This window comes from Semicossyphus pulcher, unplaced genomic scaffold (genome assembly GCF_022749685.1).
Source record: "Semicossyphus pulcher isolate SPU_LCO1_2020_fin unplaced genomic scaffold, fSemPul1.0.p SCAF_8, whole genome shotgun sequence".
Classification (NCBI taxonomy): Eukaryota; Metazoa; Chordata; class Actinopteri; order Labriformes; family Labridae; genus Semicossyphus; species Semicossyphus pulcher.
In genome coordinates this window covers 7,059,939-7,086,950 of record NW_027211759.1, presented here as the reverse complement: position 1 = coordinate 7,086,950, position 27,012 = coordinate 7,059,939, and the positions used below count along the sequence as shown (strand labels likewise).

Sequence of the window (27,012 nt, the reverse complement as noted above, 5' to 3'; positions counted from 1 at the left end):
GGTCTTTTTTTTTTTTTAAATTCCAGCTTCTGAAATGTGATTAAATTCTGGTTTATTTACCCCTATGAAAAGACATTTAAGGACATAATCTTGGGCTTTGGGAAACACCTTTTCTGACAGATTACAGACCATTATGGAGTGTTAGTTGCAGGCCTAATGCAATGCAAGTTATGAGGTGTTAAATCGTTAAATTGTTATAATGTGGAACACAACCCGATGTAAAAACAACTGCATCAAAGTTATCCTGCGTCTTGAAACAGGCCCTTGATGCGTTTTTGACTGTTATCGTCGAGGTTTAAACAACAAACATTAGACAGTGTAGTAACGGAACAAGGCTTTATTAAACCAGTTTCTACATACACGTTCCCTGCAGTCCCAGGCTACATAATCACCATAATCAAAAATGCTAAACCATGCCCTCACTAGAGAAATATAGTGAAATAAAACTATAAAGGTTCAAACATGGTGGCCTTGACATGAGTTAAAAGTGAAAATAAAACAAAATCCCAACAGATTTCTGTGCAAAGTCCTGGACGAACAGTATTGAAACGAAATGTGACATAAAGCAAGATCAGTAACAAAGCTGTGATTGTTAAAATAAATATTAACTTGACCTCTGAAAGGTTATGACACTAAATCAAAACATTTAGAAAATATGGTAAATACAGCAGTAGCTTGTTGACGAAAGTAACTGGATACATTTTGACAGAATCAAAAGGATGCCGTGATTCAAACTATTAATTCCCTTCTTGTATCTGTTCTTCCATTTTTCAACAATTTTAACAACAAAATACATCAGAAAAGTTTAGTGCATCTATATTAAGGACAAGCATATTGATCATTATTTACTCACTTGTAGCTTTGCAGCTTGATCAAGCTTTCATTGTCAAATAATTGATCCAAGATTACCTATAAAACTGTAACAACAATAAGATCCACTTCATGATTGATTGGACTCAGATTGACCCTGGTATCAACTGGAATATTAGGCTTAAATTTGCACCAGACTGAAATAATACAGTTACAACATTGTAGCAAGTGGTCACCATAAAAGATCTTACAGTAAAGACAAACCACTCACCTCATGATGTCACAATGTACAGGTGAAACATTATAACACATCAGTTCTTTCAGTATTGATGAATCAGTACAACAAATTAAACATGCAAAAGTCCGAAAAATTTGGCTTCAAATAGTCAGAAATACAGACGTTTGTTTCTATAATACTATAAAATTGAATGCAGCATTTTGTCACATGACTATGACGTTGATTTTCTAACCAGCTTGGTATGCAACAAGCAGCAGTAGTGCTTTTCAGTAGAGATGCTCCGATACCATTTTTTCCTGCCTGATACCAATTCCACTACCTAAACTTGAGTGCCCCTCCAATACCAGTACGATAAAATACCCTACGTATTCTAATGTTTACTACACTAACCCTGTATTATTGTGCTATTGTTGTATGGCCTAGCTCAGTGCACTGAAGGTTTCCAAGCTCAGCACAAGCTGAGCTAACGCTAGCAGCAGCTCAACGGACCTCCTGCGTCCGCCAAAGAGTGTCAGTCAAACACTTAATTTTGTTTTTACCTGTTTCAATCTTTATTTACTTTAAATTAAAAGCCTAAAAATCTGTAACAACGATTGGTTTCACGTTGCTAGGTGGGACTCTATTTACAGTTTCTACATAAAAATGTAGAATCTGTCGGCAGAAACGTAACTTAAGGGAAGGCAAGTGTTCTTCTTTTCCGTTTGTAGTGTAGTCCGAGTAATATTGACCAATCACGTATCAGCAGGCTGCTGCATATGCAGGACACACTGTCTATGTGGAGAGTAGAAGCAGGCGGGACGTAATGCACCGTAATGACTTCTCTGCTCCCATCAGTGCCATTTGATGATGATTAGCTTCTTATTAATCTCTATAAACAGACATCTGCATGCTAACAGCTAACAATCTGTTCTCCATCTAAAATTCAACTTGAGATAAATTCCCTGGCGCTGTGTCACGAAAGCCGTTCAGCGTTCAGATTTCCCAACTTCCTCGAATGCATCAGAGATGATCGCTCCGACCTCCGTTCAACAAACGAGCATTTTAAAAGTAGTTTTCTTCTCCTCTTGAGGACAGACCTGACAAAGCTTCATTTTTTACTTTTTACAGTCTGCATCGTGATGTTGAAATTTCGGCAAAGATAATACCCGTTAATACAAGTCAATCACAAGAAAAACGGAAAAGGAAGTCTTGACTGGATGTTGTTTACCGCTAATGTACACCGCTGTCCCCAGAGGCTATATCGTCGTCAGACTGTATCCGATGGGATCCGAGATTGGGTGTGACTAAACTTACACCCTCAGCTAGTAATGCAATGAGGTTGTTTGCCATCATCACATAAGTTACTTGAAAACATTAGCTGCTAGTTGCTGCCATGATATGTATTATTTCTGTGTAGGCTACTGTTTCAGATGACTTTTGGGGGGGCTAATAAATGATGGTATCGGATCGGTGCCTTGTTTTTAGGTACGTCTCTAGTAGCATTTCTGATATTAGCATTGGTATTGGAACATCTCTAACTTTCAGTCATACAGAAGTTAGATTTTTATCAATATGCATTCCTGATTCCTATGTTGTCGTGCTGAATGGGATGGAGATAGTAAGTGGCCCTTTTTTGCTCCTGTTTTGTGTGTTTATGACTTCTATGACTGTTCACTACTTTGAGAAGAAGTTTCCAAACCGTAAACATGCGCTGGTAACAGGTAAAAGCAGTGATACCTTCAGGGGTCAACATTCTCACTGTCGAGATAGAAGACCCTCTTCGGTATTACTGCTCTGAATCAAACATGCACAGGCATCTCAGCATCACACTATATACTCTCAACTGTTTACACTAAGAATGTATGTTTCCCAGAGGTGGGCTTTTACTTGTTCAGGCTAAACTAAAATGATAAAACTGCTGGCTCATATAACGGACATGCTCAGTGGTGCTGTAGGTGTACAAAGCAGTGAGTGGTGGTGAACTGCACCAGTGTAAACATATCCCCCACCCTGCTTCAGTGTGGTTTGAATTAATCACTGTTAGTGCATGTTGTTATCATTATGTCAGACCTGAAGATAAGAATGTACAGCTGTGACGGTATTAGGAATAAAAAGGGAAACATGTCAGAATCACTGAAAGGGCAAAAATCACAAGTTAAGTATCAAGTTTTTCTCATTTTGAAGGTTAATTTGGAAGTTTTTTTTCTAGGCTTTCAAGTAAATCTCACTGTTTGCTTGGGTTTATGTTTTGACAAAGTTTCGATCAAATATTTATTGATTAGCTTTTCTGGAGCTTTTCATCAGATCAAATGGTCTTCATTAGAAGGTATTGTTTGCCTGTTCATCATGGGACAGTAAACATTTGAATTTGTACTTCCTCCGAGCACGTGAAGAACTTTATACTTTAGAATGATTACTTACAGGACATCATGTTTGTTTGCTCAACTGTTCAACACTCCCTGCTTGCAGGGTGGAAAAAAGGATCATGTGATCTGAAAAGTGGCGTGTACTTCTGTGCATCATTTCCTGTTCAGTGTTGTGGTAATATTTTACCTTTTATTCTTAATATGTGTCTGACTGGGCACCTAAAAACTATTTTTTGATGTGAAACTCTTCTACTTTGTAATTGCACCACTGCAGGTAAAAAAGTTAAAACCAGTTAAATCCAGCAGCAGTAAATAACTGCCGGAGGGGGTATTTTCTGAGTTTGGGTTGGGGGGAGCAGCGGGCACAGACGCGCATCGACAAACTGTGTCTCAAAGTACTACCTTCTCAAAAGTGCACAGCGATCATTGTGCTCATTCCATAACACAATGTAAACCTTGCTAAGGAGTCACACCAGAAGAAAAACACACACAGGTGGTACAAGCGTTCACACTCAGACTCACAGCTACAGGAGGCAGCAGGCCCTGAACATGTTCATCCCCGACTGGGAGGTGATGTGCAGGGCGACGCTCTCATTGGCCGAGACAAACAGGACGGTGCCGCGCCTCAGCGTGACGTCAGAGAGGGCGGCAGCGGAGGTTGCTGAGGCGTCGCCTTCAATGACCAGAAGGATGCTGGCGCTGTCGACTGGAGCGACAGTGTACTGCTTCACTGAGGCAGGGACCTGCAGGAAGAACGGGACAGCTCAAGGTGATAAAATGCTTAAATGCATTACATATAGGCTGGCATTGGAGGCAGTGTTAGCTGGGGTGCTACGTGCAATTACAAGTCTGAATGTGTGTCGTGAAAAAGCTTTATGGGAACATATTCTGACAAGTCACAATAGGAAATAATAATAACATTAAGGACAGTTGAATCTGGTTTTATCTAACTTGTGGACTACTGGCACGCTTACACTCAGTGACCAGTCTTTTTCAGGTACACCTGTACAATGTTTTGCAATTGAATGGCAGCTCAGCCATAAATTAAATGATACATTTCTGAGTCATCATGTAGAAACTAGCTGAGGTTTCCTACCTGTATCCTCATCACACTGAAGTCTGGCACTGGGGGGTCGTACAGGGACACGCAGGGGTCTGAGGCGTCCTGGACACATGGGAAGAGTTTGGAGCTGGCGGGGGCCGGGCTGTAGCTCAGCATCTCACACAGCGTGTTCACATCAATGTATTTTGGGGTCAGACCGGCTCTCACCGTGTTGTCTGAGCAGGCCATGCACTCAATACAGTCTAGATGGAGAAGAAATGCAAGTTTTAGTTGGAAGCGTGGGCAGTCTACTCATGCAAACGGAAAAATCAATTCTCAGAGACAATGTAAGACAGAATCAGCGTCAAGTGTTAAAGGCATTACAGGCGATACCTCCTCTCCTCCGCTCGCCTCATTTACTTTTACAGTTAGTGATTTCCCAGAATGCTGTTTGACAACGTGTGTAACAGTCACATATAATAAAAAATAACAGCCTTATCCTGTAATAATTCAACTGCTGCTTCTCTGTCAAACAGGAGCACAGGAGGGACGCTGGAGTTTCAACTATCTAAAGATTCAGGCACACTCTACGGTTGTGCTGATTCTTATTCAACCTGGATAAAATCTAGAGCACTAAATCTCATGACAATAAACAAAAAGTATCATCTGACCTCCATAAATATAAGCGTGCGGCTCGTTGGCTCCCAGGAACATGGCTTGTCCTGGATCCAGGACCATGTGGTTGAGGAAATATATGGAGAAGCAGCCGATGTCTCCGGGGTACTGGGAGTGGAGGCGGAGCAGCAGGTCACCGTTGCTGCTTGATGTGTCCTTCCCTGCTGCACCTGCACGGGTCATGAACACCCACAAGTTTAATAATCTGAGTCAAATATGTGTCAGATGTGATTTGTTCTTTTAAGCAGTATAAAAAGGTGGCTGATTTTGGCACCTCCTGGTGGTCGTATCAAACAAGGACACTGCTAGATAGTCATGCAAAGTGCTACTCCTCTCCCTCTTTGCTTGTCTTTCCCTGGGACACTGAGATAATTGGGCTAGAATAGCACATGAAGTAATCTACTTATGGTGTTTCACATTTTAAGACATATATATAATGTTACAATGTTGGATGTTCAGACTAAACGTGGGTGAAGTTTCAAAACTGTAGGTAAGTATGTTGGAGTAATCCCCAGGCTTCTCAGCTCAGTCTGCAGACTGCTGTGAACGCCAGGTTTCACACAGTTTTTTCTAAACGTCACAAAGCACAGCCTCAGCAGGAGAAGAAAGTGGGCTTGTAGAGGCAGGGTTTCTTAAAGGGACAGAGCTGTCTGAGTGGTTTCAGGCAGAGACTGTATGAAGGCCTGCACAGAGCAACATGAAGCACATGAGCAACAAAAATGTGTTTTTTTAACTGTAAATTATGCTAAGCTACTCCACAGGTATCACAGAGTGAAATACGAAGTTTGAAATTAGCGTAATACCCCACTTTAAGAGGCTATAATAGAAACAAAGCTACACATAGTGGGCCTTAATTCAGCGTTCAATGATTTAATTTAATGTTTAGATGAATGCTTCTGAATCTCACTACTTTTATTACCTATAAAATGTTATTGTAGCTCAGTGTTTTAACAGGAAGCTGTCTTCTGTCAGCCTGAGGATGCTGGCCCTCATAAGTAATAGTCTCTTTTAGGTGAACTCTAGCTAACTTTCTAGCACACTTGCATCAGTCACCAGAGTGTTGATTATGATGAAATAAAAGACTGTGTCCACATACTGCACAATCCTCTCATGGTGAAAACAGATTCTAGGCTATTGTAGCGCTTAAAACAAATAAAAGCTCAGGCTACAATGCTACACTTCTGGAGCTCAGTTACACTGCTTGGCCTCCTCCTCACCCTCTTCAGTGACTCTCTTGACCAGCATGTTGAGCTGATCTACGAACACCTTCTTCTCACAGTTCATCATCCTGGTGAAGCACTTCTTCAGCACCAGGCTCGTGTTAACTGCATCTCCCATGCAGCTTCTGAGCTCCTCCGCCGCCTCACTGCCGACCAGAGCACGAAACTCCGGGACAGCTGATGAATGCACAAACACATGCACAGGGTATGAGTTTATGTTATGGGAATATTTATCCTTCAAATTACAGCACTTTGTATAAAAAAAACATTATTTCCCCCCCTTGTTTCTCTATTATCCAAAATCATGTAGTGACCCTTTTATGTTTACATTTCAGGAAGCCCAGGATCTCCTCCACTGGTCTGAAGCCACAGAGGCCCTGGAAGCGGGTGAGAGCGATGGCCATCTCCGGCTTGTGGTTGTTGTCTGGATAGTGCTCCGGAAACTGAGCGTGGAGACGAGCAGCTAACTCCTGACCAAACCATAATGATGGTAAAGGAAGAAGAGGGTTACTAAAGAGGGCAGGCAGAGAGCATGAAGACGTATCTCTACAGGAAGCCATTTTATGCATTGAAATAAATCCACGTTAAAAAATTTCCAAATTCAGAATATGAGTCATCTTTCATAGACAGCGTTGGTGTGTGTGTACTCACTCTGTTGGGGTGGGCCTGTATGGACAGGGATGTATTGACAGAGAGGACTTTAAAGAGGAAGGGCAGCTGTCCATGGAAGGTGTCTTTGACCTTGGAGCCCAGGCAGGCGGGGAAGTGGGCGATCCACTGGCCCAGCGTGGTCTGTGCGATCCTGTTGTCTTTAATCTGGGCATCACCTTTTGGGTGGGCACCCATCCACAACTGGAAAACACAGCAAACATGACTTTGAATTACTGTTTCAAAACACTCAGGTTGCAGAACTGGGTTAGTGACTGGAAAGGTAAACAGTCAGAATCCTGATTAAGCTAGAAAGAAAGGTAGGAACATCAATGTTAATCACTTCGCCCTTCTTCAGCATGAACCAATGATGGGTTCTGAATCAATTAAAACTCTTAATAATTTTAAAACTTAAAAAAAAGTAGACATTATAGGCTGTTGTCTTTATTCTCTGATAACAAAAGGCCTGGAATCAGACATTTACATTTAATCAAATGCTTTAATCTAAAGTGGTTTATTCTCAGTGAGAAGGGAGGAATCCTAACCCCCCCATCAGTAAATCAGTCTAGATAAGAGGGTTACTCTAATGACTTAAATGTAAATGGAGGATTTTGTCTCTCAAGGTCACACACTTGTTGGTGGACAAACACTTTTCTGCACACGCTGATCTCTTTAATATTTGTCCTGGAACGGCCTTGAGCTGCCATCCATGTTATATCGATTGACTATATTAATTATTTTATTATTTTGTGTTTTTAATATTGTTTCATTGTACCAAGTCATTGCTACTTTTTGGAATAAAGCCTGTCATAAGATTTAAACTTGTAATCAATGCTATGCTAGGCCAAATTCTCACCTTACATTTGTAGTATAATAAAAGTACAAACAATTGTTCTGCGAACATGTCACAGACGTGCTAAACACTAAAGTCACATGCTCTAATGTAGGATTAAACATACATACTTCCCTGTGACGATAACCATGAAAGCTCACATGACCAGACGTGACATGTGACATTAATGTGGCTTGCGGTACGTGAAAATGTCACCACTGCCATAACTGGAACTAATGACCTTTGTGACAAACCCTGCAGACCTGCTGCAGCTAAATAAGGAAAGGCATGAACACGGCTCTCTGCCAAGACTCACGAGGAACAACACAACTTTTTAATCTCTGAAATGATACCCCGGTTTATTCTTATAAACTTATTCTCACAGATTTTAAAAGGAATTGGGCATCTTGGGTGTCTTTGCCTATTGTGAACACTGAGGAGCTAAAGTTAAAAAGATCCTATAATACAGACAATAAACGTCACAATCTGAAACACTGTCCCACAAGTGTAGTTATCCTAACCATCTACATTGAATGTCTATTAAGGATCCTATAATTTATGCAAGATTTTCTTGTGATATCCCAGTTTCACAAACTCTGCTGTTGGCTGCAACCGTATGAGATTTCACAGTACAATAACGGTCTTGCACAAGTATTATTATAACTATCAGATAAAATCATGCTTAAGTGATGAAAAGAGAGTTTTTTTGTTTACAAAAACAAAGCAAATGTACATGTTAGTAATAGTCAATTTCCATAGCATCTCAAACAGTATACCACTGCAACCCTACTCTGTGTTCATGCTTAAAAGATTAATTGACTAACAACTGTTGTTTGAAACTAAGTTCTTAAAGGTAAAATCTACATTTTCCTGTCTTGCTCTCATATTTTTCTGGTCCAAATTTAAAAATCTTGGATACATTAGGTCCCTGATTTTTATACGGTTTTAAGAAATGATGCAGAAAAACAATGTGCCATTCAGACTGAACTTATAAAAATGTCACATATGCATTTGTCTTGTTTATACAACCCCTTCTCAGAGTAGCAGGGTTTGAAGTGTCTCACTCAACAAGGGCCCTTCTACTGATCAGAAACCAGTACCTTCCTAGCAATAACCTTACCTCTGCATAAGGCTTCCTATCTTCTATGACAGCCAGTGGGTCTCCACCAATTACCAGTTTGGCCACCTCGCTGTCCTGACCGACCTTTCCCCACGCATAGTTTTGCACGGCACAAGTCAGAGGAAACACTGAGAAGAGAACAAATGTAGTGCTTATATTTAATAAAAGGAAAGAGAATGCAGAACTGAACCCCGTTTTAGGGGATACAAAAATGTTACCCTTCTACAGGTGTACACAATGTTTGGATATGTGTGCTTATCAAGGGTTGTGTCAATATAAGTTATGTTATCAAACAGTTACCAAATAGTAATAAGAATAAGAAAACCATGTTATTCTCTCAACTGCATCCAGGTAAGGCTATAATAAGATGGTACATTTACAACATTAGCAGCTTTGTAATTTACAAGCTGTGGATTATGTTGACAGGGATGAATAATCATAAACAGTCTGCCTGAATATGTACCACCAGTATAAAACACTAAACTAGGGGTAGCAGATTCCGCCGGGGATACATTATTTGGCAGAACACCGGCCAGCTGACGATGCAACGTTCATTGACAGAAACGCATACAGTAAGCAGGTTTACATATCCGAGGGACTGAGTCTGTTCACAGTTGGGATAAAATGTGGCTGCACTTAGCGTATAGCTGTGCACATTTTACATGATTGTCAACCAGGCCACGCTAGATGTTATTGCAATGTATCGCGAACGTTAACGGTGCTGCTTTAAAACACTCCCCGCTTCCCATTACAAGAAACAAAACGCCGGCTGGAATAATGATGTGGATGCTCAACTACGCTCCGCGTTAAATCGCATGTTATCTATAACGTGTATCACGTACCACGTATTGTAAATAAACCGCTGCGCTATAAGCTAGCTGAATGTTTATTGCTGGAACAGATGATTAGAAACAGTTTAAGGAGGAGTAAATCACACTCACCTCTCACTTCCTCCATGGCTGCAACGTCGACTGACAGACCGTTGGTGACGTCACGACTCGAACAACAGCTTCGTAGACCTTTCTGTGGTTTTATGTCCGGCTACAATGTTGAATGTATTATACAATTGGAAGCGTAATCATGCCTGTTATGTTATCTGTACTTCAGTATGATGCCTTAATGCCTATGTTCTTGTCAAATGTTACAGACGGTCAATGTTGATCTATTCAATAGTGTTTTTCAGGTAAAATGCTTAAATAATACATACGTTTATTGATACGTTATTGTAACAGTGTTAATGCTAAAACAGTATCACTAATCATATATAATATTTTTTTAATTTTAATTTTTAATTTTTAATTTTTTTTTTTTTTACAAGCATCACACATTTTTACAGCTGGGCAGAAGCTTGATTTAGGCTATTGGTATCTATTTGAGTTTATATTCTTCATCTTTTTATTCCTATTCTTCTTCGTACTAAAAACATTAATATTATCATTATTACTATTATTATCATTGCTGATATTGGAGAAGATCTTTCCTTTGAAAGCATAACAAATCTTCTGTCTGTCCATATTAATGTTTTGTTTTCTGTAACGTTTGCCATGTGTCTACCAAGTATTAAAAACTATAGCATCACTTAAGTTATTTAATCGGTAAGTAGTCGCAAAGTGCACAATAGTAAAACTTTCTGATATTTAAATGAATCCATTTCTTCTTCTTAAATGTGATTATTTGTTTCTTCATATCCTCATATTGGATGGCCTACTTAATTGAATATTAAGGTTTTGGGATGCTGATTTATTAAAATAAGTGCCAAAACTTGCATATAAGCTGTCCTGCCATAAAGGAAGGCTCCTGCAATTAAGTTGAGAGACTTGTGAGAGACATATTATAATAAGAAAAGTAAAAATTGATGGAGCAGAGGTTGCGATATCATTATTTTGAGCCTCTAAAATACTCTCCTGCACTTCCAGTAATACAACTCAAACTCAAGCATCTTTTATCAAAGCCCTCATCTTTACAACTCTTTGCATCTTGGCTACATTGTAATGTAGGTTTTTTGTAATATATTCAAAGGTCTCAGGTCTAACTCAAGCTAGGCCTCATGAAATTAACCGGGGTTTTTCCAGTTGCTTTTAGGCGTTACTTTAGACTATTGCACTATAAAACTTTTGTTGCCATGACTCATCATGTGACAAGTTTTTGAAGGAGTATTTAACATTAAACACAGTAACACAGCATCATATAACTGAAAGCCACGGGTGGCGCGCTTTCCTTCATGAACGTTGTATGTGTAACGTCAACTGACAACACGTCATTGCCCAGCTGGTTCAGTGCGCCTGCGCGGTAAACTTTATTCGAGGAAGTGGTAGGAGAGACAACTCAAACGACAGAGAAGAGTTTGCTGTTTATTCCCCGTTTCAGAGAGGACAAAACAGCGCGCAGTCTTTTCAAAATGTCGTCATATGATAGCAACCCATTCGCAGAACCTACCAGCGACAACCCTTTCAATGTAAGTGTGCGGTTTAAGATTATATGAAAGCACAATCAAGCCTGGGTGCTGACATATCATTCGTTAAAAGGTAGCCAGCACGCCAGGAAACTTGTTGGGTGGATGCTGGGGAGGGATATGATTCTAGTCTCTTGACAGCTATTTGCCAAAGATAGACTGATTGGCAAGTCGACAGCCAATCAGCGGGCTTTGTTGAGAAGTGGGCGGGGTATCCTGCGAGCTTAGTTGCAGGAAGTTAAACTATAGCCAACTAGGAATGTGTGTCAAACCGTTTTTATCCGCATTACAACTTATACAATTATACTTTAAATGGATTTGTAATATTTTTTGGACTTTATACCATATTAAGGTGTGATTTTATATCATCTTGGAGTACTTTTAATGTCACCAAGATTACCCAAATACACTGAAATTTAGGCTACATACTTTACCTCCTCAGTGGTTTGCAGTTTGAAAAGAATGTCTAACCTACAGGATGTAGCTTAGAAGTCTGTTTAGATTATGAAAAGCCATGTAACCTCATTGTGTTTGTGTCCTAAAAATGTATTGAATCCGGATAACTTTGATCACAGCTGGCCTGAGTTCAGTTGGTATTGTTTGATGTTGGAAGTAGGCCATACAACACTTTGCTTCCATGTTAAAGTAGCTTTCTTACAAATGAAAGTGTTTCTTTATGTGGACTTCCTGTTTTACCATTTTTCAAATGCACTTAAAACTGAATAATCCGTGAGATGTATTCTTATCCTCATGTTTCGTGACATGAATGCCTTCCAGAGTTTCCAAATTTGAGACAAGTTGCACTAAATTTATTATTACTTACAGCATGTTAACATGGGCTTTTAAATTGGAATTCCTGTGACTGCATACCCTGCTTTCACAAAGTTTTGGGTCTTGCAAGAGAGAGAATAACAGAGCAATAGTCAACACTGAGGCAGCAAAAAGACTTAAATTCTATTACCCCAAACTCCAATAATGCCCGACCCAGAATTTCCTTTACCTTTGCTTTTATAAGCGTTGCTTTTTGTTCAACCATTCCTGTCCACTAAATTCCCACTTGTTTCAGAATCTTTTTACAAAAATATATATAAATCTGTAGGTTCAGTCGTCTTAAAATGCACAGTTTCCTCTCTATTACTGTGGTTTGTGTAAGAAGCATGACATTTTAGTCACAAGGACCTTCCTCAGAAATAGGGGAAGGGTTTGACATGCAACATATAAATGCAAACTGAATTTTAACGCATTAATCAGTATGCAGAGTTTATATGTCACTTACCTGACTGAGCAACTTTGGCACCCACAATAAAGTGAGTATGAAAACTGTGAAATATCTAATCTATGTTATAGCACCACATTTGATCTGTATCTTACAATATTTCCTGTTTATATCTGTTAAACACAGTTGCTATAATCAGACACTTTAAACTCAGGATGCTTCGTTTGTTTCGTACAAAATGTAGAGGAATTATGCTTGTTGCAAAGACACAAACAGTTTGCAAGGTAAACAAACAATTCATGGGTGTACGGTAAGCAGGTTTCACCTGATGTATAATATGTTGATGGAAAGCTACTCGTATGTCAAAGTAAGGAATCTGTAAAACTCTGATTACAGGAGTAACTTTTATAGTAGTACAGAGTTACACTTTATTATATCAGGTGCACAATAGCCGGGACGTCAGCGGAGACCAGACCACGGTTTGTTTGCTGGGTGTGGAAGTGGCTGAATAAATAACCGAGCAGCAGCTGGAATATGTTCTTCACTATCACTCTGTTATTTTCATACTAGCCTGTAGTGTGAGGTGAGATTTATTTGTTAATTTGTTGCCAACTTTTGAAAGAATTTCAAGATATTGAGACATTGAAAACTATTTGTAATTATGACCTCTTGTTGTCTTTTTCCCCAATCGTCTACAGTGTGCTATCATGACCATGTGCTTCAACAGTGATTAGCACTGCAGAGCTGTGATGTGCAACATGGAGACTGTCTTAACTCTATTTAGTAGCAATATCCAACTGCATTTATGAAATGTGTACAGCCACACCTAGGCAATCAACAGCTATCACAGACAGCTATCAAAGCAGGTCCTGTTTCCTATTTGAGAGACTTAAAGGTCAGATTAGAACGCAGATTATATCCCAACATTATTTAAACACTCTTTAATAAATTCAACACATTTTTAATAAAGAACTTTACGTCAATATTAATGTAAAAGGTGCTTTAGTGTGTGTCTCCTCTCCACACCCCTTTGCTACATCGTGTCGTCTTGTTTCGGCTTGTCCCAGCTTAAGCCTTACTTCAGAGAGACTTAGCGGTTGTTGTTACCGGTTTGGTTATAGCTTTATTTTATGCAATGCTGCTTACAGTCAGTCATCACATCAGCCTCTCGGTCGTGACTCAGCAGGTCTTTTTCCTGCTGTTACAATGTGGTACAAGGTTCATATTTTTTGCATATCATGGGTGTTGAATTCTCGATTGACAAAGTGTTTTTAAAAGACGTCATCTCACAAAGTGAACCAATGAATCTCCTGAAATGTTTTATTGAGCCCCTTTTTACTTAAGGTGTGGAACTGCTCAGACATCCCTGTGTTTCCTGCTGGGAACGATTGCAGGTGTGTCATGAGCAGATAAGTAGCAGTGAGTAAGGTCGCACTTGAAGTCACATGGCAGAGGGTAACAAGTTGGTTGGTTCCTCATTTCTCTTAAAGGAGAAATCGACCCACGTTCGAGAAACAGTTCTGACACTTCATAGTATTTTATCAACCTTCCAAAAGCACTACAACACCCACAATCCATTCTGCTGCCTTTCATATGTGATCGGCACGGATGACAGATTATTACATTATCTGTGCTATGGCTACAGCTAAAGATTATCTTCACTATGAATCAATCTGCTGGTTGTTTTCTGCATTCATCGATTTATCCGTTTTTCCTTAACATGTCAGAAACAGAGCCTGTAAACACTGATTTAAATTATTTGCTCATAAAATATCCCAAAACCTGAACATATTTACTGTCAGATATAATAAAGAAAAGCAGCAAATAGTCACATTTGTGAAGCTAGAACCAGCAAATGTTGACTAAAAAATGAATCAATTATCAAAATAGTCCTGCTGATAGATTATAAATTAATGGAATTACTGTCACGGCTACAATCTAGGCACAAAGTGTAGCTTGGCGTGATCAAATTAAATGTTACATATCTTTTAAAACTTGCTCCATTGTTAATCTGCAAATAAGTATTAGTTGTGTCAGTTGTTGCTTTTTTAGACTAGTATTACAAGAGTCGTTAAAATTCTTGTGTTTATCAGGGAATGTGAAAAATTCAACAGGAGCTCGTCCTCCCTGGTACTGAGGGAACATCAGAGGTTATTGGCCACAGCATGAAAGACAAATGTGCATTTTGTGAGCCTCAAGTTTAACCAATCCCCTTTAAACCAGGTAATAGGAACACCTCAACAAGATATTTTATCAATATCTATTAATCTTTAAATTATTTTCTCTTCGATCAATCTATGCTTATCTTTTAGAAATGGGGAAATGTGCATCACACTGTCCCAAACCTCAAAATATGTAGTTTATTTACAATGATAGAAAACATAAGTCATATTGGAAAAGCCGCTTCCTTGGGTGTTTTTCTACAGTCACTTAAAACAATTAATTATATATATATTCATTTTCTCTTTATTTATTCACTGACAATTAGTGGCAGCTTCAAGTTTCTTCATGATTTCTCTGGCTCATTTATTGCCAAGGCTAAATAGTAGCAGGTTTCCTTATCAAAAAGTAAAATATCAGTTGGAATATAAAGTGGTTACTAATGTCTACTGGAAAATGTAGTTAAAAATCCAGTAAAGTATGCATTTGAGGTCAAAGGATCACAGGGATTAAGTCAGGAAGTGTTTTGGACAAGTCGTAGAATCCATCAGGGCCACAGGCTTTAAGAATCTGTTTTATCAGACTTAAACTTCTGCGGCTCGACAGACTGTCCTCTCATATAAATAAGGAGCTGTTAAATCAGTCCTCACGTCTTTGATCAGATTCGAGGGTCAATCAATGTTTACCATGCCTGACCTCTTTGACGTCTTGCCTGGGTAATAATTAATCAAGACCTGTAGAGGTTAAGCAACAAGAGCTGGAAGTTATTCTACTTCATTTTATGACTTGGTCAAAGCTTTTTTTTTTACCAGATTTCATAGTCTGGGCTTTTATTATCTGTACCTTTATGTTTCAGGAAATGAACGTTTCTAAGAAAACATTCCTCTGAAGGAAAGAAAACATTAAATATTACATGTGTGTGTTCAGAGGGCAGACATCAAGCCTCACGGTCAGAGATCATAACATTATATCCACTTAAATACCAATAAATACTCTTCTAAACACCTCCTTATGGTCAGAGACTTTTGGTCCTGTACTTGGAAAGCCCCAAATTCAATCATAATGACCCCCCCGTACAGGTAATCCAAGCCTCTTGTCTTTAAATCCCTTTGAACAAAACAACACAGCCTTCTTGTTCCAGCAGCTCTGACTAAGAGATCAACAAGTTTAATGGAAGTCAAATTGGATTCAGAAGTCAGAACTGATCCAGTTTATGCAGCTGTGGTTGTTGATAATAATGAGTTACGTGTACGTTTTGTTGTGTTCCAGGATCCTTCAGTAACACAAGTGACCAACTCCAATACAGAGGCAGTCGACCAGTACAACCCTTTCCCCGCCCACCCCACAGTAAGACATCTTTTTTGGCATCGTCTTTTTGTCCTGATGTTCTTTCAACTCTCTTTTAAGTCTTCTCTTACTCCTTTGTCTTTTTCTCTCTCTTATATGAGCTTCATTTCCACCTACTTGTTCTCGTTAATCTTCTCCTGTTCTTCCCATCCTCCTGCTCCCTCTCACTCTTTCATTTCCTCGTCCTCCATCATCTCTCTGTTTGTCGTGGTCTTCTCTTGTTTTCTCCACCTTGAACATCACCTCGCAATCACTGGCATTTTTCAACTTGTTATTGTTTTTCAGGATGGTCTAGCTACTCACACCACTCCAGCCGCCCCCTCTCCCTACCAGCCTGCTGTGTTACAGCCGTCTACAGAGCCCAGTCCACAGGTGAGTTGTTACTGGGTAGTACAAACATGTTTCTCTCTAGTTGAAAAATGCTGCATTGAAGAAGATTAAGGGACAGTATTTCCCTGGTTTGTGTAGCTATTTATGATTATGTTGCAGCTCTGTTATTGGCACAGCTGCATGCTCCAGTTTGCCACAAAAAAAACAAGCACTAAAAAAGAACAAGATCACCCAAAATAATGCAGAGAGAACACATAGAGGGGCGTACAAGGTAAATGAGCCGGATTTAGGAACACAGCCACATCCAGTTGTCATTTTTATATGATCCTCTGCCTATACTTCTGTTTATGCTAAGTCTATTTTTCATGTTTGTTAGGTGTTATAATACACAAAATGAGGGATAGTGTGGAGTTCATTCTTCTTACAATAGCCTTTTTTACACTGTGGTTCCGCCTCAGCGCCGTAACGAAGCTCCGTCCTCATGCCGCCATTATCATTCTACATTGGACCACGCAACGCCGGCGTGAAGCCGCCCCAGTGTGAGTTTGTAAATAGCGTTCTGGCGAAGCAAAACCTGTGCAAGATGTGAACAAACAGCGCGTGCTTCAAATACACACACGGCGCTGTTCCGACCTGCTGGCTCTGCAGTTTACACAGACGTCGTTTCGCCTCTGTGACAGCCTCCGATGCCGGCTCAGAGGTGGAACGACTTCGCTCCACCATTTCGCCTCCATGCGTTTTACATAGATGAAGGAATGTAATGTAATAGGGGCGTAATAATCCCGCCTTGAACTGGCAGTGAAAAAAGCCCTAATGTTACCATCAAAAGAAAGGTCCATGTCTGATTTTGTAATTAGATATTCATTTGCATCTACATTACATCTACAACGGAGATATGCAAACTGATTTTAAGAATTTGCATGATTGCATGCAAAGATACGGGCGTATTTTCCACAATCCAGAAACCATGGCTACGTTCACACCGCCAGCCTTAGTGCTCAATTCAGATTTATTGCTCAGATCAGATTTTTTTTCTTTGGCTGTTCACATAATTTTGAAAACGTGGCCAATATCAGATTGCAGTGTGAACTGGTCACGGTCCTGAACTGACCCGCATGCGCAAAAGAACAATAACAAAGAAAGTCAGACGTAAACAAACATGGGTGCAATGGAAGTCAGCGTTCGACAGCAGATGATAACGATGATGAGTAAGAGAAGAAAGAGAGCCAATACTTTATTATGGCTTTTTGTGGAGCAATGGTTGCTACTCCAGTATACAAAGGTGTGTGTAGACGTGGAGTCGGAGCCGTCTTCCATATTTATATTTACAGTTTGACTCCCACCAGCGCAGAATTGTGAGTAAAAGAGAGACGTAAAAGTTGCATGAATTCCGATATGACAGTTAAGACTCAGGTCGCATTGCAAAAAAATCCATGTTACACTGCCTCAGGTCGCAAAGCATTCTGGAAAACGCAAATCAATTTGCACCTGAAAACACTTGAAGACCACTACTCCTTAAACCCCTAAATGCATGGGGCACCCTACATGGCAGCTTAAAAATGGAGGTCCAAGGAAGGCTTTAGGAATGAGGCTTTGAATCTGCGTTCCAGCATTGAACAATACACTGAAGACACATTGGTCTAAAGGGGGTACTGCACTAATAAAAGCGAATGTACCTCAAATATAATATCAGAGATGCTACTAAACCGACTTTTGTTAAACTTAGAGGTTGATGCATTTTTCGAGCTGTCTTCAGAGCCTGTTTTTAAACAACCTCTAAAAAGCAAAACTGCAGAGACCATATATGGATAAGCTGTTTCCCCTCAGGGCTCGACTGCATTATCAGGGCGGTCATGTTTACTTAATGACTGTTTACATAGACAGAAGAATAGAGAGCCCAACAACATCTGATATCCAATGTAAAGTCAGACTGAATTTGACTTTTAGCCAGCAGTTAGCCCATGTAGATGTTATATCTTTAATATTTGGCTAAAGAGCTAGCCGCCCATTCTACCTTTCTGTGCTGTTTCCTCACACCACTCCTTACTTGAGTGTATTCGGCGACCCCACAAACATGGACTCAGTTTACACAACATTATAATAAGCCTACTTGTTCTACTAGTAGTCTTATAAATATTCATGAACAGCATTACAGATCACCTTTGTCCTCCCTTTTTCTGCTAAGTCAGACATTAGCTGTGAGTGTCTAAATCATGAATATGTATGATTGGCCTTACAAACAGTATCATGACCTTTTAAAAAATACCAGCGTGCATTAATAAACACTTGAATGGCTGTTGACATCGACATGTACCTAAAATGCAGGCTGATTGGTGGAGTGAATTATTTAGCATTGTTGCCTTTTAATGCATGTAAGGTTGTGTTGTACCTGTACCATTTGTATGTAATGTGAAACCCCCGATAGTTGCCGAGGTGTCTTTGCACTAATGTCACCATGATAAATTCCTGTACATTCACTGTGCTTGTCGAGTAAAGTGCTTCTGCCTCTCCTCCTGCAGGCGACCGCTGCAGCAGCTCAGGCCAATCTGCTGAGGCAGCAGGAGGAGCTGGAGAGGAAAGCATCCGAGCTGGACCGCAGAGAGCAGGAGCTACAGGCCAGAGGCTCGACAGGTCATTAAAGACAAAACCGCTCCTCTTTACTCCTCTGCAGCACGAGCAGAAGCAGCACAACGTACTGAGACAGGAAAACAATATGCAATGTGTGCATTATGTGTCCGAAAGAGAAAGGAACTAAGTTGCAAACTGGCTGTAAAAATAGGGTGAAATCCTCATAAGCAGTTCTTAAGCAGCTAATCCAAAAAACACGTTTGCCATTATTTAATATTATAGAACAGTACAAAATACATATTAAACTCATAAATAACAGTATTATACATGCTGCATCACCTGCTGTTTGCCAAGTTATTAACATAATATAAAACTTTCAAGAATTTAATGAAGTTTCAGTAACCGTTTAAGATATCCAGCATGTCTTTCTCTCTAACAGGGAATCTCTTGTCTTGACAGGTAAAGAGAACAACTGGCCTCCACTGCCTAAGAGCTTCCCCATCAAACCATGTTTCTATCAGGACTTCTCGGAGGACATCCCCCCAGAGTACCAGAGAGTCTGCAAGATGATGTACTACCTCTGGATGTGTAAGTACATTTAAATCATGGCTATGCACATTTGCGTCAATAGTTTAAAAATGATACAATTCCAGTTTGCAACAAGATTTGTGGACATTTTTCTGTCTAAGCATTGTCTAAACAGAAAATGGCACTTTGCAACAAGCCTGAGATTTCTCAAATTACATTTCAAAAATTCAATTAATTTGGATTCTCTATATTTCATACCAATACTTTCTAATTATGTATTTTCACAAGGGTATACATACTTTTTTAAACTTACAAAATTATTATTCAGATCGACACACATCTTTTGTGTAATTCATGGCACATTTCAAAGGGCATCACAACATTTTTTCTCTCTCACCACTGACAACAGTACACATTTTTTTCCGGAATACGGTCAACTGGAAGGTGCACAGTTGTTGGCATGAATTGTGCCAAGGGAAATGTTCTGCTGTGAAAATGCCACCGTATTCAGATACATTTACACCTCGACTTATGTCGGTTCTCTGTCATTTAACTCCTGCTGGTTAACAACATGTCATTGTCTTGTTTAGACAATATCCAATCTGCTTTTAGAACTACTTAACATTATCTACTATAATGTTATAACATTTTGCCATATGTTCATCAGGATATCAATCATTTTTACTAGCAGTATTTTCCACATTATTAAAGTTGATGCTAGTATTATTGTCTTTGACTATTGTCTCTCTCCACTGTTTGTTCAGTCAACTGTGTGACTCTGTTCCTCAACCTGCTGGCGTGTTTGGCTGCCTTCATCAATGATTCAAAACTCGGTGTGGATTTTGGCCTCTCCATTCTCTGGCTCATCCTCTTTGCTCCCTGCTCCTTCCTCTGCTGGTACCGGCCCATCTACAAGGCCTTCAAGTGAGTGTTACGTCTCAAACTCGTACTGTGTCGCTGAGAATCTGGATGTGTGTCCTCAGCAACTCCACAGTTTAATAATTTAGCATTCTATAATAAGTATAATACTACTTACTTGTCCCTCAAGAGGATCGATACTAGGTAGCTGTGGGAAGAATACTAAGTACTACTATGTTTCTATACCAACTCAACTGTAATTATGAACAACATATACAAAAGTTATTGGAGGACATTTTTATAAGAGCTATGAGCCAAAAAACGTAGCCTATAGCTACTGTACATTTTACTTAGCTACCTACTCTAGGTTGCTGTGTTAAATGTAACTAGTAGTACAGGAATGTTTTATTATACTATAATAATAGATAAAGGCAGTGTTTTATTATACTGTAATAATACATACATGCAGTGTTTTATTATACTGTAATAATAGATACAGGCAGTGTTTTATTATACTGTAATAATAGATACAGGCAGTGTTTTATTATACTGTAATAATACATACATGCAGTGTTTTATTATACTGTAATAATAGATACAGGCAGTGTTTTATTATACTGTAATAATACATATATGCCGTGTTTTATTATACTGTAATAATAGATATAGGCAGTGTGTTATTATACTGTAATAACAGATAAAGGCAGTGTTTTATTATACTGTAATAATAGATATAGGCAGTGTGTTATTATACTGTAATAACAGATAAAGGCAGTGTTTTATTATACTGTAATAATAGATACAGGCAGTGTTTTATTATACTGTAATAATACATATATGCCGTGTTTTATTATACTGTAATAATAGATACAGGCAGTGTTTTATTATACTCTAATAACAGATAAAGGCAGTGTTTTATTATACTGTAATAATAGATACAGGCAGTGTTTTATTATACTGTAATAATAGATACAGGCAGTGTTTTATTATACTGTAATAATAGATACAGGCAGTGTTTTATTATACTGTAATAATACATATATGCCGTGTTTTATTATATAATAAATTGTTGCTTTTACGTCTTTGACATGACATTTTGATTTTAACCTCCTCCCTTATTTCTTGTGTTTCGACACCTAATCATGCATTACTGGCTGTTATAGATTATTTCTATTATTTATTATTATATATTATAGGTTATTCTCATTAATATTATTCAATGTGTGATAATTTGAGTGAAATTATTATTTTCTTATTTTCAGGACGGACAGCTCCTTCAGCTTCTTCTTCTTCTTCTTTGTGTTTTTCTGCCAAGTGGTGGTCTTCATCATCCAGTCTGTAGGCATCCCCAACTGGGGGAACAGGTGAGGCACACGCTGAATGTTTCATTGTGACATTTGGAGGGTATATGGCATTAAGGTTGTATGGTTATGATTGTGTCCTCGTGATTATTAACTGCCTCAAAATACAGCATGTGGACTTTGTCAAGTGTATGTGGTTCTAAGCAATAAGAATCAGAAGTTCTACCAACCAGCTGTCCTCCTCCGTTTCCCTTCTTCTCATTTTCTGCACTCTTTCATCTCTTCTGACAGAGACTTGTCACCCTTCAGCCTCTATCCTGCTGCCTTTCTGTCTGCTGGTAACTCTGTAAGTTTCTGCTGCTCACCTTCTCTGCTACCTTCTGCCAACACTTACTCTACACTCTTGCTTTGATCTTGCTATGATGACATTACCTAGAGGCTATTTGGTTGATGTAGCCTGATGCACCAGACCAATTTGATTGGTCTGAAACCTTTTAGTTCATCTTTGATTTCCAGGGTGCGTTCTCAAACGGCACAGACAGAAATGATTTTGGACTCTATAAACAATCAGAGCATCAAAATGTGTGAGGTTTTTGTACGCTGCTATGTAGCTAGTTCTAACATCCAATTAATATGGCTTTTAGTAAAAATAATATGCAGATGTTTGACATGATTTAGTAGCTAACACTTAAAATGTGTATGGTATGTGAGTATTTATCCAGTTTATTTAATACTGACACAATAACAGATTCAAAACGTTTCATCAGCGGCAGCCATCTTGGTTATTTTCAAAAATAAATGGGGCCTCAATCAGGCTTAAATCGCCCAATTTCAGATAGACAGTTGTGATTGGCCCGACGTGAAATAGGTCAGATGAAAATCTATCTGAACACGAGAGGAGACACGTATGGTCCAGAGCAAATAATACACAATCTTGCAGGTTTGTCTGGTTTTCAAGCTGTAGGTGACGCAACTTTAATTAAATTGTAGTTGGAAAAAAGTCCTTTGATTTTAAAATAGCACTAGCCAATATGGCCCTTGTGCTAATGGCTCTTCATTCCCCCCCCTTTCCCTTTTATAATGATGCCTCTCATTTCATCACGGCACTTTGCATAATGTCAAACAGACAGTCAATGAACCCTTTGCTGTTTTGTAGCACTTCACTTGCAGATGAGATGCAAATCACAACCAGTGTATTCCTAGCATATTATTTAATCCACACTTTGAAATAGGTTTTATTTGAAGTTTTTGAGCATGCATTCATATTGTAATAATGCCACTTGGGTTATGTTAATTATTCAGTGAAAAGCCAGTTGTACGTATCTTAAAGTTGTGACCTCATTCGGCGATAGATAGTGACTTAACAGACATGTATTTAAATGAAAATCTTCGAGATGATCACTTTAACTCCGCCTCTTCTTCTCGTCTCTGTTCGCACTGCTTCCTCGTCTTTGCTCCCTAAATATAATCTAACTCTACATGTGCCGGCCGGCATACAAATGTTTCTGTTTAATTCCTTTTTTAAGACACCTGACACTTACTGATGTTTGTTCACTCCAGTGGCTGGATCACTGCCTTCACTAATCTTAATAACAAGTCAGTGGGAGCCATCATGATCATAGTGGCCATCCTCTTCACCATCTGTGCCGTGCTGTCCGTCATCCTGCTCAAGATGGTAAGAGTTATTTTACTTTTCTTAATGTTTCATTGATTTCATTTGTGGTTAGCAGCTATGTCCTTTCATTAATATGTAGTTTGTGCGTGGGAATAAAGTTTTGTCATCTTAAATTACAAATTTGTAAATCTTTGGAAATTTGAATCTTCTCAGGGCTTCCATTTTATCTTAATTACACATCTTTTCTTGGCTACTTAATTTAATTATAGTCACATCTAGCTCCAAAAAAAACAAGATGGCAAGAGCCAAAATGCCAAACTCGACCTTCAGAACAGTGGTCAACCAACAAACGGGAGACATCGTGGTGGCTTCATACACTTGATAATGTGCAGTCTATGGCTATGTAACGATCCCTAACCACTCTGACTCTATTCAACCATTTCTCACTGTCTCTTTCTCCTCAGGTCCACAAAATGTACCGTCGGACCGGGGCCAGTTTCCACAAGGCCCAGCAGGAGTTCTCGCAGGGTGTCTTCACCAGTAAAACCTTCCAGTCAGCTGCTGCCGGCGCAGCATCCTCCGCGGCCCAGGGAACCTTCCAGGGAAACAACTAGCGGTCAACAGAGCTAATCTGAACTCCATTTAACAGGTCAAGGTCTATATGTTATCAGGTCTGGATGATTAAGTAAAACAAAGCTGAATGAAGCAGGAAGTTTAGGTTCATTGTTGTTGAACCTGGAAACAGCAGCGAGTGTAAATTATGACCTCATAACGTGTAGACCTTGAGCTAGGCGAGGCTACGTTATTAGCCTCCCATCCTTCACCCCTTTTATCAGTGCACATGTATTTCCCCTCAGCTTCTAACAAACAGCACGACGTCATCGGGCTCTGTTTGGGTGGAAAAAGCAGTCGAGGGCAAAGTCAAACACCAAGTGCATTCTGGGGTGAAAAGCATGAATGAAGTTGACTGACTGCTCTCTCAGTGTGTCCTTGCTTTGTATATTTTGTGTGCACTTTTTGGCAATGCTCTTCAGTGTGATATGTGTAAGTGAGTGTATGTGTGTGGACTGGCATTTTGATGCTATGTGAGTGGGTGTGATATGTGACTGTGGACTCTGGTCCTGTAATATAAATAAGATGAAGTGTTTCTGTTCCTTATTGATCGGCATTTTTTTTTGTCTTGAAAACATTTCTCTCGGTTGTTGAACATATTTGGATATAACTGTTACTGTTAATTATCTAATAAGAAAAGATACCCACGATTCTCAGAAGGCCGACCCCCTCTTACCTTTTTGTAATACCGTAAAAATGTGCCTTTTGAGCGCCTGGAACCAAAATGTTGCCAAAATCTTTCTTAAAAAACTCTTGTGACGGAAAATAGCTGGAAATATTTTGTATATTTTAGTATCATATGATGGTTTCTGCATTAAGATCACATCCTATCACTTACAAGCAAACTGTCTACTTTTATTTAGAACAGAGAGAATATAATTTCATTTCACTTTAAGGACATTTCTGCCAATTGCATTAAAAAACTGTAGGACGCTGCTTTAACGACGTGTTTGATCACTGCCTGGTTCAAGAGTTGTTTTTAAGGAAACCAAAGCGAAACAGTTTTTTGCTATTAAAGTAAATGTATGAACTCCAACCGGACTGACACCAGTTCATACAGTTTACTTTAATAGTCTATTAATTTCACTATTAACATTAAATGTGAGAAGGACAATTGGTTTATTTACAATGAAGATTAAAAGAAATTATCAGATTTAAAGGTGCTAAATTAAGGTGTGACATTCAGGAGAAGCAGCTCCTGAACCCTCGATTTGCCTCATGTGTATCTGATTTATTTTTCTGCTAGTTTAATGTAAAGTTGCCATCACACCTACCTTACTTTGAAGGGAAGCAGTGTCTCAACATCACCAGTATGCAGCTAAGGTATTGCATTTTCCCTTTTCCTTATTATCTGAGTACCACCAACCTCTAAATGATATGATGTATATTTTCTGTGATTTCTTACATTTGTGTATGTTTATTGATGTACTGTTTTAAAACATCAGCCTGGATGTAACATGTTAGCTTTTCCTAATGAACAGAAGATAATTTGTGAGATGTTCTTGTAACAGACAGTGGTCTAATTTAAGTTTCAATCTTACATGCATTATGTTTGATATAAGATTTGTATGAAGTCACACATCTCTGAATGCATTGTTGTGGGAGATCATAAGCCAGTGCCTTTTGTATTTCAATACTGAATACAGCGTCTAATAAAATGCTTTGCTTTCATCTACAGCTGTTTTTGTTTTTTCTATAAAAATCATAAAGTCGAAGTTGCATGAAGTTGTGATCTCGAATATCTTACTTCCACAGTTTAATTGTACTCTCTGCTTCACCTTTTTAAATCTTAATTTACAAACTATTTTAATCTTCTTCCCTTAAAGTGGTAATCTTGACCATCTCTGTTTCGTTCTCTTTGGCGCCACCTATGGCGATAAACGGTAATTGCAGGCGCACACTTCCCAGATATCCAGACAGTGCTGCATGTGTGACGTCCACGGTTGGCTCCGGTTGTAACTCTTGATTTTCCCCGCTGACGGTCGCTTTCCTTTTTAGACTGTTTGCTTCATCTGAGCGTCAAATTTGTTTCTTTTTCTTTGGATTTTCACTTCTTGTTGAAGTTGTATCTGTAGTCATCCATCTTTTCTTTGTTTGTTCAGCCATAGTAGATTACTGTTTACTCGCAACACTTGCAGAGACCGGAAAAGCAGCCGCTTAGCTCCGCCTACCCTCTCTGGCAGACCAACCACTGCTGGCTGATGGAAAACACGTCACTAACTGGGCGCCGCTTGTGATTATTTCCGCTAAAGTCGCCACAGACACCCAGTCTGTAATACTGAAAATGCAAAGGCTTTCATCAGTGGACCATAGGCTCAATCACCATTGTTTTACCTCATTCGGCGATAGATAGAGACTTAACAGACATTTATTTAAATGAAAATCTTTGAATGTGAAATCTTGGGCTTTAAAGGAGAGTGGAGCTTCTGATGCTTTAAAATTCTTTGCTTTTAATTTAAAGCAGTTGAAAGAAACTTTTATTGTGTTGACCGTGGCGGCCTCTGTGGAAAAACAGCAATACGTCAGTGAAAAAACAAGACCTCAAATATCAAACAATTTATGAAAGCTTTTCTCTTTTTCTATATAGTTTGAATACACTGCTGTAGATGGAAACAGTTTTCCATACACATTTTTGTTTTTCAAATGAACAAACCTGCTGGCCCCAATCTAACTCTATAGCTCCACAGATGTTTTTTTCTGTTTTGTAACTGTTCCTGTCTCTGCTTTTCTGATGTGTTGTCGACTTGCTGAGGTGTTACCGAGCTGAAAGCCCTGCCAGAACATTTAAATTCAGTCCAACAATAGCTAAACAAACTGTAGACGGCATACTGAACAACAGCTCAGGGCCATTTTCTCATCTTTGATAGTCTATCCCGTCTCCTCTGCTTAAAATAGAGAGGAGGAAACTGACACAGAGCGAAGAGGAGAGGCTGACCTTTGTGACCGCTCTGTGTCTGCAGTGACCCAGACAGTCTGTGGGGAATCTGCACTGAAACCCAAACTGCTGCTTCCACCATCTCTCTGTCCGTCACTCTGCCCGTCTGTGTGTGTTTCTTTCTCCAGGCTCTGTCCATCAGTCTCTCCGAAACCCAGAA

The 27,012-nt window shown here is 39.2% G+C and overlaps 2 protein-coding genes across 2 annotated transcripts; one reads left to right on the top strand and one right to left on the bottom strand.

Moving 5' to 3' along the window:
- Positions 1-322: 322 nt before the first annotated feature.
- Positions 323-9,887, bottom strand: mpi (mannose phosphate isomerase). Its single transcript, XM_069687205.1, has 8 exons — positions 9,872-9,887; positions 8,931-9,058; positions 6,982-7,182; positions 6,659-6,800; positions 6,328-6,507; positions 5,107-5,280; positions 4,490-4,698; positions 323-4,136 (listed from the first exon to the last, which is right to left on the bottom strand). Exons 1-8 carry the CDS (start codon positions 9,885-9,887, stop codon positions 3,918-3,920), a joined length of 1,269 nt encoding a protein of 422 aa, XP_069543306.1. The 3' UTR covers positions 323-3,917.
- A 1,353-nt stretch (positions 9,888-11,240) lies between these two features.
- Positions 11,241-25,588, top strand: scamp2 (secretory carrier membrane protein 2). Its single transcript, XM_069687018.1, has 9 exons — positions 11,241-11,385; positions 16,028-16,105; positions 16,391-16,477; positions 18,955-19,066; positions 19,463-19,591; positions 20,296-20,455; positions 21,652-21,753; positions 23,251-23,365; positions 23,770-25,588. Exons 1-9 carry the CDS (start codon positions 11,329-11,331, stop codon positions 23,917-23,919), a joined length of 990 nt encoding a protein of 329 aa, XP_069543119.1. The 5' UTR covers positions 11,241-11,328; the 3' UTR covers positions 23,920-25,588.
- The last annotated feature ends 1,424 nt before the right edge of the window (positions 25,589-27,012 follow it).